The sequence below is a fragment of the Orbicella franksi genome, chromosome 12, assembly GCF_964199315.1.
Source record: "Orbicella franksi chromosome 12, jaOrbFran1.1, whole genome shotgun sequence".
NCBI classification, from domain to species: domain Eukaryota; kingdom Metazoa; phylum Cnidaria; class Anthozoa; order Scleractinia; family Merulinidae; genus Orbicella; species Orbicella franksi.
Genome location: NC_138156.1, coordinates 2,494,669 through 2,513,954, shown reverse-complemented (window position 1 = coordinate 2,513,954; position 19,286 = coordinate 2,494,669). Strand labels below are relative to the sequence as shown.

The window sequence follows — 19,286 nt, the reverse complement described above, 5'->3', positions numbered from 1 at the left end:
GCTGACAAGCCGAACTTGGATTGAACCTGGACTGAACTTCAGAAGGAAAAAAATGGCAGAAAAAGTGACGGTATGATATACAAGATTAACTTGTTATTTAAATTAATCTACGCCAGGAACGTGGGTTGAAGGAAGTCATGTTTCCTCAGTTTGCAAGTGAATTCAGATTTTTACTTGAACGTACACGTTTAAATTTCGGTTTCATTTTAAGGATTCTGAAGCTATCAATGGTATTTCAAAAACTTCTTTCGAACGTGCACTTTATATATTGCTAAAAGAGACCCGTTAGCCAGTAAATTTATATATAACCTAAATGTGCACATGCCATTTCATATTTTTTCGCATTAAATGAAATTGATACGGTCGAGCTACGCGGCAGCAGAAGACCTATAAATTGTTTTATACTGCAGCAGTAGATTGTTGCATGATGAAATTCGCGAGAATAAGCTTAAAACTTTTCAGTTCTCTATTTTACAAAAGGAGTGATATTTCGATGATGTCAGTCCACTGTGCTTTCAAGACCACTGATTTCCGGGAAACTTTCCTTATTGTTATCGAGGAAAGTGATGTTTGATCTTTATGGTAATCTTGACTCAACTTAAACGACCATTGTCATAAACAATTTGAAGGCCAGAAAAATTTTTCCTATAGCGGCCACAACTCAGTTCGTCATACAGATCTTAGCAATTGCACTGCATAGTTAAAGCCGAAGACTCCAGTCATTGACTTCTCACTTTAGATCGTGTATGACACATTTTCAGTGCCAAATGCTTTGTTCCATATAACGAGCAGGTGTAAATACGTAAACAACAAGACAATATTCCAAAACTACAAATTTCTAAATTGATCGAACCGTTTGACTAAAAAACGTCAACCAAAAAAGTTTAATAACAGTAATAACAGTATAGCAGGTTTTGACATTGCCCAAGAGATACGATACAAAGGAATCTCCATTTTTGCAGGGGAGTTTTCAAATTTGTTCCTAGCTTTTCAGTGAAATTCGTGTAGTTTTAGAGATTTGTTTGGTTAGTTTCTGGCTTAGTGTCATCTAGTACGAATTTCTACTTTCAAGCCGCAGGACAAGGTTTGCCGCCGGGAAGTATAAAATCAAAAAGGAAAACTCATGTAGCTGTTTTAATGACAACACCTCCTTACTATGTTCCTGGAAAACACAGAAAAATTTCGTTAAAATGCCGCAACGACGTGCATTGGTCAATGTTAGATTATCTTCTGATTAAAAAAATATTTGTCCTCTCGGAGCCAATGCAGTGTTCAATTTACGACTTGGGTCATCCGGTTGAATCAGCTTTCTTTTGTCCAAAATTACCGGTAATTATAATGTATGTCACTGTACACTTAGATACTGGATGCTGGTGACAAAAATTAAATTAAAACCAACGTCTAAGCTTGTAAACTTCCGCGTCCACCATTTATATTATCTGGCTCTTGTTCGGAGCCCTTTCATATTCCATATGCGAGGTGGAAAATCCTATTAAACTGGTGGTGACTTTTATGTTTTTAGCGGAAGATTTTGTTTGATTCATGATTATGATCACCAGTAATGGGTTGCATTTGTGGAACTGAGTAAAGAATTAAGAAAGAATGGTTAACTAATGGAGAAACTTCATTTCCGTAAGGTTTTAATTTAACAAATTCATAATTGGTTAAAGACCAGGGTAACTGACGTTTTATAAATAGTTACGACCTTTTGAGGTTCACAACTCGTCAAGTCTCTCGGAAACTGTTTAGGTCACCTTCTGAAAGAAAAGAGTGTTACGCGTTTGTATAGCACAGGATCTTTCTACAAAATGGTGAATCGCTGATAATTACTTCAGTTTGAGAGGTGTGAATCTTTCTTCATAATTTCTTCTGATCAAAGTTTCTTCTTGGCAAATTTTTCGTAGCTCCCGACTATTCTTTCTCTTAATGTTGGAGGTCATTTCTTTACCACTCGCCTTTCAACACTTCTGAAGGACGAAGATTCCATGTTGGCAGCCATGTTTAGTGGGCGACACAAGCTAGAGGTGGATAATGAAGGAAGATATTTCATTGACCGTGACGGAACATACTTTGGCTATATCTTAAACTACTTGCGGGATGCGTCACTGCTTCCTCAAACTTCTGTTGCGTTATATGTGTACCGCGAAGCGCAATACTTCAGGTTAGAGAAACTTATCCGTCGGCTCGAACGCTACCCTTCTGTTGTTCCATATGTAATAATAGAAGAACAGACGAGAGACTTCACTGAACGGTATCTTCACTGGAAACACATCCTTCTAGAAACAGCACAGCAAAAGTATCGCCAATTTGTAAAATTCTCAATTGGTCGTGACTGCGCCCTTACAGTGACGCGATACGCTTCGCAAAATGATTACAAGCTCAGTGCAAGTGTCTGCAAAAGTTACAGTTCACTTTGCGACGAGAAGGAAAACTACCAAAACCATCAATTCTTCTGCGTGGATGAGAAAGGAGAAAGACTTGAGTATTATATAGGACCTGATCTCCCATTGGTCGATTTCATTGTCCCAGATGAAGATATCCCGGATTGTCGGCTCTTTACGTCCCTGGCAGAAAAAGATCTGCGTCTGGAAGGATTTTATGCCAGCGGAAGTTTGTCGCATGCGTGGAAATGCTTGCGATGTAATGCGACAGGACTTCTACACCAGATGGCTTTTAAATGGGTTCTCCCTTGCCCAGAAATGAACATGGTGTCACGAGAGACGCGATGAGCCAATCAAAACTCGAAACATGAAACCTTTGTCCAGTGTTTTTTGGTTCGGCGCATGCCCAAGCTTTCACGTGAGCGTAAGATAAGTTTTGTCGCTTTCTTACTGAACCACATGTTGCTCAGTCAGCAATCACAGACCACAGTTTGAGTATGCAGAATGATTAATAACCAGATTTGGCGGCAGAAATCGACAGATTTTCATAGAAAGTGTCGAATTTAGGGTTGAACATTGAATTTGTTATTCGAGCGATAGGAATTTATCCAAGAAACTCGCTCGAGTTATCCACTCGCATCCGATTGATTCATAAATTAAGTGGTGCTTGGAAGTCGGGTCATACAGAAAGGTAATTGTAATGAGAAAAATTACCGCTCTATCGCAACGTTTTCGCCATTAACCGCAAAAACTTTCAAAGAAAAAGTTCCCGCAAAAATCATCAGCTCGCTTTTGATTGTTTCATAACCAACAGAATTTGCAGCTTGCACTTGTCCCAAGGCCAACGGTTTGTTTAACCCTATTGGTCTGACTGAATTTTTTTTTTACATATTATTTTTTTTTTTGTAAATTTGCGGACATATTTTTTCAACGTTTCTTTCTTTCTCAGATTACTTATTCCTAAAAACCAGCTCGTTTACAGAAGTTTACTGTTTATAAAATTTCTATTATGTTGTCCAAACCCGGGCCATAAGGCAATCCAATCAGACCAGAGAACGCTACATAGTCCTACATAGTCTAAGCTACATAATGAGAATGAGTTATTGCTCTTCGCCAGTTTATCTGCAAACATGTTCTGGTGATTAGGAACCAAACTTACTACTAATTCCTAGCTCTCCTCTGGGAGAATAGGGCCATTAGGAACTAAACTTAGTGGCTGAAAATTAAATTAAAAGATGAAATTAAAGCTCATAACGTTACCTCCGTTTTTGTCATCTGTTTCACTTGTCTCAGTAAAGCTTATCTCACTCAATCAATTGTAAGTAAGCCTGCTATTAAAAACAGTGACAGTTATATGCCGACAGTGAACGTTCTCAAGTGGGTGATGTAGCAGCTGTCGTAAGGTCTCGCATGAATGGCTTGTTCCCCTCTGAGAACAAACAACAGAAACAATGCCCCTAGCCCTAAAACAATAACAGCTGCTAACAATGAAGAGAATTACAAGCTTACAAGAGCTGTTACACTTCTGTCTCAAGTTAGCTTCTGTCAATTCATTGCATCACGTCTCGTCATAATCGTCTAAGTTTGCGCGCGCGTGCTTTGGAGTGATATGTTCGCCCGCTTACTTTCGTCTCATTATGTCATGTCACACTAAAGGCTTTGTAGTTATGTAGTCGAGAGTGTTTTCACATGATGTCATCAGTTTGAAATATCCCAGAGTAAAGAACCACCAAAGTTTATATCCTCGTCACGTAGAAGAGGAGCTAAATTTATATCTGTTTACAATTTTTCAACACAATTTAACAAATTGAAGTCAGTTTTTCATGCGTCTGTCCTCTTATTGATCATGAATTTCGTCACAACGTTGTCAAAGTAGATGCGGATCCACGAGGCGATAGCCGAATGGATCGCAGATAATAAATTGTCAAACCCGACGATAGCAAATTGTCCGCTCTCGCTCGTTGACGCATCGCACAAATTATACATTCATGTGTCTGTCCGCTTATTGACAAAGAAAATTAGCCAATATGAGCACGCGAGAATTTATGCAGTTACCGTAAAAAATGCACTTAATTGTTTGTTCAGTACAGATAATCAATCGCCTTGATAAGCAAAGTATGTTTCAGATGCTCGGGGGTACTCCCAGAAAAATTGGATGGGGGCGTGCGGCGCGTTTCCCAAATCCCTTACCCTATTTATGACCAAAATCTGCGATTTTCCCTACCCTATGCATTTCTTGTTTTCATCCACTGAATGGTTTCCGATGTTTTGCCAGTACTTGCTTTCCACGCTGGTTTTCAGGCTCTCTAGTGCGGTACATAAAAAAAACATCATGCCTACCCATATGAATCGCGATGACGTCATGAGATGTTGTGGTTCGTGTAGACTTGTCAGCGTGACATGTTCAGACTTGCCCGAGCGACCGGAACATTGAAATATTCTACTGACTAGGGTAGGGAGAGATGAACCAGACAATAAACCGATTTATCCCCACTGAATACATAAAATTAATATCTTTTGATAGTGAGACTTGTAAATCACCTTTCAAAATACGGTATCATATTTTTGTAAATTTGCTCTCACAAATATGTTTCCAGGTTAATTAACCATACTTATCACTACCCCTCCCTAGTAAAGCAATTTTTTCCCGCGCTCTCCCCGTTATAAAAACCGGAAGTGAAAATCAAATTTTTCATTTTTGCAACGGACATCAAAACATGGCGGGCAAGGCAAGCGATTACGCGAGAAGAAAAATTGTTATTTTTGCAAGTGAATTAGCCAGTGCTGTTGGACGGCATAGATATCAATCCAGAGAAGAAACCTTCCAACGAGTTTGGCTTCGATCACATCCACAATCGTTTTGTTTTGCCTATGCCTTGCAGTTCAAAACTGAAGTTCACTCCATGTTGACAGAATGTGAAGAATTGCAGCTTCCATCTTTGACAGAAGAATCCGATCTCGTCGATTTCGGTGCAGAACTAAGAAAAATAATTTGCGACATTTCACTGAGAAAAATTTATTGGAAAACGTTGAATTTCCTGAAAGTGAAACTCTTTAGAAGCAGCAAAGAAGACCAAGCACTAGTAGCAGCTAAAGTGGTCGAACAGGTTGCAGCCGAGGTCAAGACACTTTGTCAGAACGAAGAAAAACCCGTGGAATCGGTTGTGAAAGAGATTTGTGCCAAGGCCAGAATCGAAAAGAAGGAGGTCGTAGAGGCAGTTGAGTCCAAAATCACGAAGGATCGCGGAACGCAGTTGGAAGGCAAAGCTGTTCTAGATTTCGGAAAAGCCAAAGGGATTGAGATCGAACGCCCCATCGCACCCGAGTTGTACTACAGGGACATGGAATACAATGGTGTACAGTGGAGTGTATGTGGCAAGGTGGATGCAGAAACAGAAGATAGTGTGATTGAAGTAAAGAATCGAAAGAATCGCTTCATGTGTCCTGAATATGATTACATTCAGCTCCAAACCTACTTGTTCATCCGCAACAAATCCAAGGGTGTCTTACTGGAGAGGTTGAAAGGAGAAAACAAAGAATCGTGTATTGATTTTGATGAAGAGCTTTGGGAAGAAGTGACAATCGACCTTGCTGAGTTTGTCACAGAATTACTGGACGCCATGACGATGAGTAAACAGGCACTGTATGGCCATTCTTCACCGAGGAAGCGAGAGCATGAACAGGTGGCCGAGGCTGAAGACCCAGTCAATTGCCAGGACACAGATGAGGGCCAAGTGAAGAAGATTGTAATGGAAGAAGATAAAGCTACGAACGATACAGAAACACAGGGAACTACAGAATAAACTTATTCCGGGTGTTCTTCTGGTGAAACATTTGTTTACCCATTTTCAAATGACTGTCAATCATTATACAGTGTAGAAAACATTCATACTGCCTGTCCCCCTCCCCCTATCTCTTCATTGTTTCATGCCCTGGTCCTTTGTTTAGGGGATTTGGGGATTAGAATTTTGATTGTGGAGTTACGTTTAGCTTTTAGCAGAGATGTTAACTACAGCTTGGTTACATGATGTGACAATTTACAGAGTGTTTGAGTCATTTGTGATAAGGCAATAAGAAATCGGCAATCTAATAGGATTTATCACAAATGTCACTACTAAAGTGTAAATATACTGAACTTGAGACCTTTCAGTGAGCAGAAAATATTGCTCCAGGATTTCAGGTTATTTCCTGAGAAAAGAGCCATTTGCTCCTTGCATTTTCAGAAAATATGCGAGGTTGCTTCTCATAGCCATGGCTAAAGAAGAGGTAATTACTTTTTCTTATAATAATCAATCTGATTAAAACGACATTGGGAAAATCATCACTGGTAACAAAAAATATGAAATCTCTTTAGGGAAGGGTATGTTTTCCACACCACTGGGGTGCAGCAGTCTTAAGTGTTTTGTGGTTTTGGTTTAATTTACTTGAAAGAAAGAATTCTTATTGCAGACATGAACTTTACACTAACAAAAATATTTAATATTTACAGAATTATAGACTTTTTCGTTGAAGGAATCACAAATACAATGAAATCAATTTGTTTTTCAATGCTATGGTTGGAATGCACTACTAATATATGTAGATACATTATTTAATAAATCAGTTTCTATTTATTTCCATTACATTTTTGGAAGAAAAGTTCATGATTAAAACCTGAACAGTGTGAAAATGGGTGGATACTACCGGAAATTACAGTAATTGTCTCTAATAATAAATATTTCTAATTCTAATATTATTGTTGAGCTTATGAAGATATTACACCTTTGGTACTGTAATAGCAAACTGTCTTGCGCTAAAAACTAAATACATCGACATTGGTCAGAGGTCTGGATTCCATGCCATCTGGTTGTGACCCAAACATAAACAATCAGTGGAAGTAAATATAATCACAGAAAGTGAACAAAATAGGAAATAAAATTTGATATCATCAGTCACTTTTCAATCAAAAGGTAGGTAATCCTTTGATAGCCAGTACACAGTCTGATCGTGATTTTCATGATTTTTGACATGCTATATCTTTAAAACAAGGAAATATTCTACAGTTGGACATAAATTAAATATTGAATACAACATGTTTATCACCTTGCAAAAACAGTGATACATTGTATGAACTATTTTTGCTAACATAATACTAATTACCTACATTACAATATAGATGTGCTTTGTTTGGTTATTGACGCTGTTTACAAAGGTCTAGGAATGAACTGGAGTGCCTGGATACCAAGCTACTTGACAATTTTGAGCTTGATTCATACCTGATGCTCTATAACAGATTGTGTAATTATGTTACTTCGAAGAACTGCTTTTTGCACTCAAATGGATCAGGGTTTTCATTAAGTGCCGGCTGATGGCTGAAAAGCCAGCTACTTCAATTTCTGAGCCACCCACTATTCGTGAAATAATATGTATGTAAGTTGTAAAGAGTAATTTAGGGAAAATACAGGTTGTTTGGAATGTGACTGAACCTTGACTGTCCTTGTCTCAGGACAATCAAGGCTGTAGCTAGAGAAGGGGCATGGGATCAGGGTGTCTTGCACATTTTCAATTATGCTAGCACTGTATGAAAAAGGTTGAATTCTTTGTAATCCCTTGATTTTGTTGGCATTTTGAACTTTTCCAAAATTGATTTTCTTTTTAGGAAATATCTATAAAAGAATGCGTAAAATAGCATTTCAGAGCATCTAAATTTCAAAATGTTCTGGGGGAAGATGACCCCAAACCTCCTGAGAGGCTTGTCCCTTGGGCACTCAAAAACTATTAGGGTCAGCTGTCTACTTATGAATCAAGCCCTCTATTCCCTAAATTAAAGAGAACCCTGAATGAAAATACACACTAAACAGTACGATGTTTCACTAAAATATGACACTTAATGAGTCTAGTTTTTAAAAAAAAACTAAAAAGAAACTTCCAGCTCTATAACTGGTGCACTATCATTGTTGCTGCCATGAGTGCTTTCAGTTTGCACTCGGCAGGAGAAGACTAATCTGTCACTCTTTTTTAATCAGCTCACTCCTTTCACTTCCACTGGTAGTGTTTACAGGCTCTCGAGGGATATTGCTACCATTAAGATAATTTTGCAGTCTTGTAGGATAGTCTGTCATAACGCCAGCAACCTTAAGCTTGTTGAAGGCAAAGTCAAACTCACTGTCATCATTTAGCACCCAAAGATAAGTCTGTAGATCAAGAAACAAGTTACATATATTCATGTCAGATTTGTTGCAGTACATACAACAATGCAAGAACATCAATTCTGTTTGAATGAATGATTTTTTTGCAGCAGGCAGATGTATTTCTAATAATTAGAGGTAACTCTACATCATTATTGTAATATGTCATAACTCAGAGTTACTGATAAGTTTGGCTAAAAGTCTGGTCAGTAGCTGATTTGATTTTCTTTGCAAAACACTAGGTAAAGTTCTGTATGAGTTATGATATACCTACCTCCACCTCCGCTTTCCCAAAAGGGCTCATTTGTTCCCAAGTTACATTTTTTTTTCAAAATTACAGACGGGGGGTATTTTAGAAAAAAAAGAAGTTTATAGTAAGAGGTTTTACAAGTAGTTACTACATACCTCCAAAATAAAGAGTTCATACGACCTGAGTGACATTAACAGGCAACTATTTAGGAAAGTATTACAGCTATTGAAACTAAAGACTGCATATTTTAACATATATTTTTTTGGAAAACACTCATCATCCTACAACAAACAGCTAAATTTACATTTGTCAGTACCAAAAAAGTTATCAGTACCTGAATTCCTCTCTTATCCAAATGCTTAAAAAGTATTGGGCTGATTAAAAACCTACCAAAAACATATGAAAATTAACATTTAATTTCCACACAACTATTACAGGGCAGGAAAAAACCCAGGTCCGATTGCCTGTAGCCTGCGAATACTCGCGTTTCGCACGTAGTAGTGGGAGCGAATGAGAGGCGGCTGTATTCGCAGGCTAGATTGCCTGAGGCAAGTAAATTTTGCTCTTGGGCAAGTGAAAATAGAAGTTCAATGGCCCAGTGAGCAAGTGATAGTCTTGTGAGTCTGAATGAAAATGTCAGCTTGATAAATGATAATTTCCAGTCACATGCTATTTCAAAACTTAAGACTGCAAGATTAGTTAACCACTGAGTTATTCATGACTATTTTTTTACATTATGGCTGAAAAGCCCCCATGCGGGAGCTTCAATAAATGTATGTAGTTGAAAGCATGGACTTTACGTTAGGAATCCAAGTATACTTTGTTTGTGTTTGTCCTCTGATTGCCATACTGGCCACCACGTCGGCAAGTACATTGTCAGATCAATCAGAAAGATATGATGTTGACAGCTCGTTACATTTTTTCTTTGTGGGAGTGTTATTGAAGAAACTTTTTGCCCAGATGTTTTGCTGTCACTGACAGATACATTTTGTCATTCACATATAACTCACCAGTCAACTATGTGACATAAGACTTTCATTGTTCGAGGCACTTCAAAACGCCTACAAAGGAACAGAAGAATCCGGTAGGTAGTAAGCAAGTTAAGGTATGTTTCTATAGTGGGGAATTAGTCAGAGAATCAAACTTTTTTAAAATTTTTAAGTAAAAAGTAAATTAAATTGAAAGTATCAGAGTATACCTCAAATATATTTGACCGTCTCAATATTGGAATTGATTGATTACACAATGCCCTTCAAACGTGTGTCTCCAATTTCTGAAAGATCACTTTGTTTTCTTTTTATACTATTCTACAACGTTGGAATGCATGGGGTATCCTTTGATAAACAAAACCATAACTTTTAAACCGGACTAAAATTAACTAATTGGAGACACAGTCTTGTAGAGCATCTATCTGGAGTGAGAACATTTCAGCCAAATTTCAGCTAAATCTGTCGAAAGGTGGCTGTAAATGAACTTAAAATGTACATTCCTGTATGGAATTTAAGGTTTTGAGATACACTGATGAAAAAAAAGCTTTAATTTCCAACTTGGTTTGTTCTAAGTGATTGATGACACACAAACTGTTGGATTTAACCATGTGCTGATAAACGAGTCCAAGGATCCGCTTACCATAACTATGGTGTTGATGACAGTCTGCATTTAACAGACATCACAATAATTATAGAAACTTTAGGAAAACTTCACGTATACTATGGTGGTATGAGAAATGGCGACATGCAGTGAGATTCTTGTTCGGTACTCAATTTAGTCAGGAAAGTTGGTGATTTGAATGCCAAAATGGCTATAAAGATGCAAAGAATATCGTGAACCAGCCGTAGATCACCGTAAATCAAACTGCAAGAAAACAAATTGTAACAAGCTGATTATGCCATGAAAGTCCGGCAGAAAATTCAAGCGAGCAGATGCTTAACAAAATTAGGTCACATCGCTGTGATCACTTGCAGCAAAATTGGCAACCTTTGAAACAGAAAATGGCTTGTTCTCTCACAATTTCAGCTTCTTTCCCAACCCAAAAGGGCACAATGGTTTGTTTCTTTGAAGACATCAAAAATTCAGAATGTAGAAACAGCAAGCAAAATAGTCAAATGAAGAAACTATGGACAACTTTAAAGAACCGGAGAAATGAAGCACAATCGCACAAAGGATAATAATTCTGGTCAACTCTGGATCTGTTGAACAATGTACACGTACACATGACAGAGGATGAATTCCTCAGCGATGACAGGAATTTGTCAACACGCTGTGGTAATTACAAGTTAAAAATAGCTTATCCTCTGCATCTCTAACACCACTTTAGAGCTTATCATTCCGAACTTTTTTGAAAAGAAAGACCACTAAATTTTCTAGCCAGTGATAAAAAAAATTGAAAATTTGCATTTCTGACAGAAATTTTAGTAAACTGATACTTAAATTTACTATTTGAGAATTTGCCCAATTCATTGTAATACAATTTAGCTACAGTTACCTAAAAAATCTTTTGTTCCAACAACATATATTAATTATTATCATTTCTACAATGAAGATCTCACTTCCCTACCTTTCTGAAAAAAAAAATTGTACTAATAATTTGTATTTATACCTAAATTTATTCCCTCTCCTTCTGCCCCATAATGCAATATTCTTTGTAATATCTTTAGAGTATTGCCTTATTAGCACACCATTCCATCACTCCTTAAACATTGAATGGTCTCTGCCCACAATATCTAACAGAACTCCTGGAATGTTGGAAATCAACAAGGTTTCTTCACGTGAACTTTCAAGACCTGTTAATGCAGCCAACTTGTAAAACCAGAACATATGGTGATAGAGCTTTTTCCATATGCGCTCCGAAGATTTGGTCTGGAACACTGTTCCTTTGGAAATACGACAATCCAGTACAGTTTTATTATTTAAGAAAAAACTCAAGACCTTCCTTTTTACTAAATTTATTAAGAGTAACTCTTCATAATACTTTTAATTTTTTTTTCGATTCTAGTTTTTTTTCAGTATTTTGCTAGTTTTTTAGTTTCCAATTTTCTTAGAGTAAAATTGTAGATTTTAGGGATAATTTTGTAAAGCACCTTGGGCAAATAATGGATGTGTGCGCTGTATAAATGAATTATTATTATTATTATTATTATTATTACTATTGTCATTACCATTATCATTATCATTGTCATTATCATTATCATTATCATTATTACTATATTTATTATTATTGTTACATTTAGAAAGATCCCTTGTCTGCACGTCCGGGCTCCTAACCATTAATATTTATTACTTATTCATGTTATTTAAAGAATAATGTTTGAACTCAATTATATGGTAACATCTTTACCTAATCATTGTGACTGGTAACATGATCTCCAGGAATGACTCCTTGATGGGAATAAATGGCAGTAGACCAGTATAAAACAGCAACACAAGTGCAGCACAACGCTTCATTGAAAACATTATTGGGATTTCTGGATCCTACAAGAAAAAGAACCAGTAAGAACCGGTACATGCAGCACTGTCATTGCCTGAGACAATTATACAATGTCCATTTGACTTTTAAAAGTTTTTGACTGATTTTGGAAAAGAAAATTGCATGTTCTACTGGAGACTGATCCCCAGACATACATCATGTACATGTAATAAGCAGTTTCCAGCATTTTAGCAATAATCATTTTAAGAGCTCAGATGATTAACTTTGTAGATCGCTGTCAAGCTAACCTTCTTGTAACACTTGTCAGTAACTTCTTTTGAAAAGTTCCCCCACACTGTTAAATCCTTTCTGTTGTACTTGCAGATAAGTTCATGTGTCTAGCAAGAGAGAAAGAAAGAAAGCACATGAGTTCTCAAATAAAAATTGGATGTGCACCACAACAGGAACTGTTAAAACTACACATTTACAATTATACCACTTACCTTGTCTATAAGCACATCAGAGTTGGTTTTTATGTCTACATTTATAGGAATATTAGGAAATGCTTCAAAAACACTTTCTAGTAACGGAATACGACAGTCGTCATTCTTTACATCACATGTAACACCTATTGGAATAAAAAATTGAAGCTCAGAGCAACTCATAACAGCTAGTAAGCACATATGTTTAACTTAAATTTATACTTTTTGCAGTCTACTAGTCAGAATAAATTGTACAATTACCTGGCTGAAACTGAACATTGAGCCTTTTCATTAGAGGTGGCAGGTCCTAAAAGAGGAAATTTTTGCTATTAATATTGGTCATAAATAATGGCTCTAAAAGTACCTCATCAGTTTTGATCATGTTCTTTGATTAATTTACCTCATAAACTTAATAATATATACTGAGGTCAATGAATTTATTTTATTTATAAACAGTTAAGAAAGATAATTGACAGAATTGCTTTTAATAATTATTTACTTTTCATGATATTAGCAAAATATACATGTATCTCTTCATATTGATCATCTTGAGATAACATGATCGTGTCAGTAAATAGCTAAAATGTATAAATTTAGCAATTTAATTATACGTCAAGATTTGTGAAAGATGACATACCTTGTAATTGAAATCAGAAATATTGTGTTCTGTGTCTGTAACACGGGAAAGGTCGTCATCATGACACACAACAACCTGCGTACACAATAACAAACATGTATACATCTGGAAATAAATATACAGATTACCAAAGGAAAGACAATTTCTAAATTGGTAGAGGACAAATTCTCCAGAGAACATAATAAGGTCTCAATTGAGCACATTAACCTATGAATGATCCTGAAAGCTGAGTCTTTTAAATAAGTTTATTGTGCAATGAATAGGGACTGACAACATTGCTGCTTCAGCTCATCAAAGGATTTTCTTTAAAAAATAAAACCATTTAATTGTTCAGCTTCCAAAGATAGATATATGTTTTTGAGATTTCCAAAATCACGCTCAAAATGGCGACGGTGTCCCTTTAAATCAGTCCCTGCTAGTACCTGTTTATCGGCTGTCAAGCGGACGTCTAGTTCAAGCATTTCTGTTCCCATATTTAATGCACTATAGGATGAAAAATGCAATATTATATATAACAGTTACAGTTTAGACACCAACAATCCTGGGTTGGGGGGCACAGTACTCTACAAAGTTTTATACATGGAGGCTCTACCCCGGGGTCCAATCCCTTACCCTTTTGCAAACCATTTAGATAAAAAAATTACCCCTTTTGTATACCTTTTATTGAAAAAAGTTACCCCTTCCACATATCTACTTAAGAACACTGCATCCTTTCCTGAAGTTAACGAACAATTTTATGGGAGAACATCACACATTACCAGATACAGCCAAAAGGTATCTGTGCAAAATATTTTGATTTAAGGCTCCTTTAAATAACTAAATGACAGATTTCCCTACCCTTTCATATACATCAACTTGTGAAATACCTGAAGCCTGAAAAAGGTTCCCTTTCAGGACGAGCCTTCCTATAAAGGCCATTATAGGGAGTACCCCCCCCCCCCCTTCCCAGGCCAACAGTATACTGAGATGCAGAACTGTTGGAGAGAAAAATGTTGCTTTATACATAATGTGCCGCAAGATATTTCTTACTGATGATAAGCTGTCATTGTGTTTTCTAAATTTTCAGCAGCTCCTGAAATAAACAGATAAAGAGGGATACAAAAATGATTACTTAAATTGTCCATCAACCTAGTAATCTATAATAAGAGAGATAGTGTTAGGGCTGGTGGGTTAATTGCTGTTGGTGTATTGGAATTCTAAAGGTCTGAGATTGAGCTTGGAGCCTGGGCATGTTATATACATGTACACTTTTCAACTCTCCTGGGTTGTATGGGAGTGTCTCAACTAGATTACAGCCAGGGTGCATTTTGTGCAGGCTACTCTGAACATGTTTACACAACATGTTTGCTTTTTTTGGGAATAATCCTGATTCGGCATATGTTCAGCATAAACTTCACATCGACTGCACTTTGATTAAGATGCAGATTGAGGGGCTGTCAACACATTCACTTGTTCCCGAATTGTTATCAACTAGATGTTTAGGGTGGGAGAGGGTAAGACAAGTCCATTTTTGGATGTCAGTGCAGGGGGTATTTGACTAAAAGCAAAGTACTCTATTTTAATAAAGTTTAGTACTTTATGTTGCAAACAGCAAACACCAAAAACAGATACATGTAGTTTTCACTTGGATGAGAGATTGCACCACAGTTGAAACACTCAACATTAGAGAAAGAGTAACACATTTGTGAAGTAGGCAGGCAAAGGCCAGCGGGTAAAAGTGTTGCAAAATATGGCCCCCTTTTGAGGCCTTCTACTGATGATTCTGGTTCTCTCTTACCAAATTACTTTCACTGGAAATCAAAACTGTAAATAGAACACAGAAGACATCTGGATGCTTCCATAGAACGGATTGGAGAAAGCTTTGTAGATCATGTTGACATCTTCACTTAGCTCTTATTAACCGGGCAGGAGGTCTGTATGAGGGAATCTTGACCGAGATCTGTACAAATGACCGAGGTCAAGATTCTCCCATACAGACCGACTAAGCTTGGTTAATAAGATGTTTATTATATGGCAAACAAGAAAAACTAATTCGTTTAATGTAACTGGTTTGTACTAGCTGACAGTTTGCTTGCGAACAGCGATGAGCTGAAGTTGAAATAATTCTGCCAAAGTTTGCTTGTTGTCTTTACTTTTTTCTCATCAGGCTTTTTGGCACCTCCATAAATAAATATTGCTGGAAGAAAATAGTCGAAAGTTTTGCATTTTAGTTTTCTCAGCAAAATGTAACCAATCTAGATGCCAGTCTAGATGGGAAAATCTAGACTGCTTTCACTATCAATTTCAGCCAATCAAATTCGCGAATTTGGTAGTTCCCAGTCCTTGTGAGACACAGCCATATCATAAATGTCAGTAATGCCCACATTAGCGACTGGAATGCAGTGACTCTTGGGACAGCAAAATTCCATGTGAAGTTGGGAGGGAGGGTGGGGGTCTGACCTAAATGTTTAGTTGATGTAATGCAGGGAACAAGTAAATATGTCATTGTCCCATAATATCTTCTAGTCTCTTGGAAAATGTTGTCCAAGAAACTAGGAAAATACATTGAGTTAGTAGCTCACAATTATTTTTGCAATTTTTGGTCACCTTTTCTGGGTCAAGAAAAGGTACCTGCTGGCAACATCTTTTCATGGTAGTGGAAGATCAAGGCAAATTATCAGAAATTATCAAAAACATAAAGTTCATAGCATCTCCTGTTATTTCTACTTATTGGTCGTGATCAAAGACCCGTCCAACCATTAAGCTTAACTGTAATAAGCTTGAACAAGGACTTAAACTTAAAGTTAAAAACAAGTTTAAATTAGTCGGTTACTTGCCTCCTCTGTGGCTGATGTGTCGACAACGAAACTTCAGCTTTTTCTTCTTATGTACTAGCCATGGGAAGTTTAAGAGAACCACAGAAGTAATAATGTAAGTTCCGACTATTGGCAACGCTATTGCCCAGCCCAACATCTCAGATCTACGAGCCGCAAAATTCGAATACTCCCTAAAGTTGTTCTTTGCCTCCTGCTAAGTAACCGCGCAGTCTTAGTCACGATGACAGCGAACAACAGCTTGGTCACAGGGCGTCAGACATCTACGTTCCTGTGGCACGAAATGGATATGAATTCCGAACCGACCGATTTGGGGGATTTTTATCCTTGCCTTCTTCTGTCATATGTTGACTTGTGTGCCACAAAGCAACCCAGCAACTAAATCCTTTCTCCTTTTGTCTCCAATTGAAGACTCTCCTTCACAGGAACTTTGTTTTGAAGACAAACAATAGACTGATTTGCCCGGAGCCCATTTTAAAATGGCTCCTGTAGTCGCTTAAATTATAAAGGCGTTTGCCGTATAGCGCGGGACGATTAGTGGGAGGAAAATTTGTGGGGGTCGGGGGGAGGGGGGAAGAGGGAGGTCCCAAAAACTCCTCCTAATTACCATACAGTTCTTTTATGTCAGAGATCTGATGACACACGGCAAAATAACATCACCTATTAGTCTAGTTCGCGAGGTTTTTTTTTTTTATCTATGACCTTAACAAACCTCGCAATGTGCAATTAAAAGCAGAAAATTTTCATCATTTTCAGAACCACAAGAAAGTAATACATCGTTCCATACTAGGAAATAGTGATCTTCTCTGGCGGTACATCACAAAGAACGCCGACATTATTTTCCTAATTGAGCCTAATTACATCGTATTACGTCAGATGAGAATGTAATTAGCAAGACATCGTTCTTTATTTTTTATCAGTAAATCTGCAAGCACGTACAGTTAGACAGTAATGAACATTTAGCGTTGAAGATGAATGTTCGAAGAGAAACACCATCAGTACTTGAGCTGTGTCATCGACACAACAAGAGGAGAGATCAAAAGGTCACTTCCAACCTGAGAGACTGTTTAGAATCGAAAAAGGGTCCTGCTTTCAGGGGATTGCGCTCTGGACAGGCCTATCCCGCTGAGGTTTACGAATCAAACGTTTCACCGGAGATGAGGCAAAAGTTCTTTCCCTATGTTGGAAACAGAAACGAACTGCGATTTTCCACTGCTGAAACTCTTTCGAGTCTGGTGTTTCATGACAGCTATGATTCTGATACAGAGAGTTCTTCGGAGGAGGATTGTGACACCCTAGCCGGCCAGTTCCAGGTAAGAAATGGATACGTTTCGGCAAATAATCCTCAGGCCGCCAGATTCTACGATGAACTGAAAAGTCAACGACAGAGAGAAGAACGAGAAAGTTTCAGGAAAATAAGGCATCGAGTTCTGGAAAACACTAAAAGCTTTCCACTAAGGGTAGTTAGCGAACAGCGTCAAGGCTACTTCCAGAACCAAGCGGATACTCAGGGCTATTCACATAGTCAAGCGAACAGGCAAAGCCGTCCTCGCTACCACCATGATCCGTTCCGCCATGTCACAAATAGTTTGGAGTATCTACTGCGCCTCCGAGCGAACGCTCCGCGGGGCTATTCACGACATTGCCAAGATCTAGAGAATATTGAGAGGCGCCAGACATGCCGTGGAACCAGCAGCTTGTATGTATACATGCAGCGAAATGAGGCCAACTCGCCTCAAGGTAGCCACAAAGAATTGAATATGAGAGAAACAAGACTACCACCAATACAGCCGTTAAACGACAGACCTCTCCAGTTTAAAAGAAGTAAGAAGAACCGACCGGGAAGACAGGAGGACTGTGAAGCAAAAAACCAATGTAGAGGAAGACGAAAAGGAGTATGCCTAGTAACAGACAGCGCTCGAGAACAGCGCACATTTGCCCGAGTCCTCGGCAAACGCTTTTAGAGCTAAAATCGGACAGCCTTAACGCAGCAAAAATGTAACAGCCATGTTTCTATGCCTGTATTTGAAAGCGGTTTTCAGGCAAACTGTTTGGCGAAAAAGTGTATTTATTAATATTTCATTTAGCCGAGACTGAATTGGTAAAAACTTTAACTGTCAGCTGAGTAATGACAGTAACTAGCTAAGATCCGAGCTCTGCAAATTTTTCTGAGAGATGATAAATAGACTCAGTGAAATTTTAACTGATTGCCGAGATTACAGCACCACCGTGCAGACATACACTTAGAGTTAAACAAGGCAAAATCATTTAGATTGTTCGATTTACTTAGTTTAAAATTGTTGTATGCCCTTTTCCCAATGATTCCTTCTATCTTGTTCTATGAATATTCAGTAATTAATTTCATTGTCTCATAAGTGCGACCAGAAATTCGATTATTGTAGAAAAGGATGAAACATCCTCTCTTATTACATGTATATGAAAATAGTTTACAGTAAACCATTTTATTTTCATTTCAAAAGAATTTTACATTTTTCAAAACAGTTAAGATGATATGTATTCGCTGTTGATGCCTAGCATCTTTTGTTTCTTAGTTTGATATTTATTACACGAAAAATTAGCTATTTCCTGAAACGCTAAAACTGTGAAATGCTCCCACCACCGTCGTTAAATGAAGTGTTATGAATATGTTATCACAGCCATGCAGTTAATTTTGTTCATTGTCACTACTTACGTTTCCCCCTGATTTTACAAATCTGTGTCATTGTATTAGTTTTTTCCTTAGCCTTTTATCAATAAAGGAATAAGAATTGGGAAGCTAGCTATGATATATCACTGGATATACAATTCGTTTGATACCCAACAACTCCATCAGCCTCACTTAAGTTTTAAACTCCCCCCTCCCACCAAGACAAATAACAACCAAAAACAAACAGTTGCCAAAAAAATTCGATCCTCGTTTCGTCGACTTCATCCCCCTCACCTTGGTAACTCGAGCCTAGAGAGACTGGTTGTATTTTGAAAATCCCCTGCTCATTCGGAACGGAACGGGACGGGATGCTTCTTTTTTTGGAGGGGGGGGGGGGGGTTCCTTGGGAGTACCAGGATCCCTTGGGTCATAGCACTACTGGGGGTTGCTTCAGCATCTCAAAAACTAAGGGATTAGGGGCGTTTAATTGCGAGAGAGACACG

General features: G+C 37.8%; 3 protein-coding genes across 3 annotated transcripts; 2 read left to right on the top strand and 1 right to left on the bottom strand.

Annotated features, from left to right (window-relative positions):
• Nucleotides 1–5: 5 nt before the first annotated feature.
• On the top strand, nucleotides 6–3,967 carry LOC145463041 (uncharacterized). The gene is made up of 2 exons (XM_081446744.1): nucleotides 6–70; nucleotides 1,905–3,967. Exons 1-2 carry the CDS (start codon nucleotides 53–55, stop codon nucleotides 2,727–2,729), a joined length of 843 nt encoding a protein of 280 aa, XP_081302870.1. The 5' UTR covers nucleotides 6–52; the 3' UTR covers nucleotides 2,730–3,967.
• Nucleotides 3,968–4,297: 330 nt separating this feature from the next.
• On the top strand, nucleotides 4,298–7,003 carry LOC145463038 (uncharacterized). Its single transcript, XM_081446741.1, has one exon. The coding sequence runs from the start codon at nucleotides 5,099–5,101 to the stop codon at nucleotides 6,182–6,184; it is 1,086 nt and encodes a 361-aa protein (XP_081302867.1). The 5' UTR covers nucleotides 4,298–5,098; the 3' UTR covers nucleotides 6,185–7,003.
• A 77-nt stretch (nucleotides 7,004–7,080) lies between these two features.
• Nucleotides 7,081–16,645, bottom strand: LOC145463039 (lysophospholipase D GDPD1-like). Its single transcript, XM_081446742.1, has 11 exons — nucleotides 16,140–16,645; nucleotides 14,353–14,395; nucleotides 13,746–13,806; nucleotides 13,324–13,398; nucleotides 12,948–12,993; nucleotides 12,708–12,832; nucleotides 12,513–12,602; nucleotides 12,136–12,269; nucleotides 9,809–9,859; nucleotides 9,133–9,184; nucleotides 7,081–8,554 (listed from the first exon to the last, which is right to left on the bottom strand). Exons 1-11 carry the CDS (start codon nucleotides 16,273–16,275, stop codon nucleotides 8,369–8,371), a joined length of 999 nt encoding a protein of 332 aa, XP_081302868.1. The 5' UTR covers nucleotides 16,276–16,645; the 3' UTR covers nucleotides 7,081–8,368.
• Nucleotides 16,646–19,286: the final 2,641 nt, after the last annotated feature.

Bases quoted from the DNA above. Each gene is read 5' to 3' on its own strand.
- LOC145463038 (XM_081446741.1), top strand. From the start codon at position 5,099: ATGGCGGGCAAGGCAAGCGATTACGCGAGAAGAAAAATTGTTATTTTT.
- LOC145463039 (XM_081446742.1), bottom strand. From the start codon at position 16,275: ATGTTGGGCTGGGCAATAGCGTTGCCAATAGTCGGAACTTACATTATT. The intron at 14,396-16,139 runs GCAAGTAACCGA...TGTTTATTTCAG, and splicing joins ACACATCAGCCACAGAGGAG to GAGCTGCTGAAAATTTAGAA. The intron at 12,603-12,707 runs GTAAGTGGTATA...CTCTCTTGCTAG, and splicing joins CTGATGTGCTTATAGACAAG to ACACATGAACTTATCTGCAA.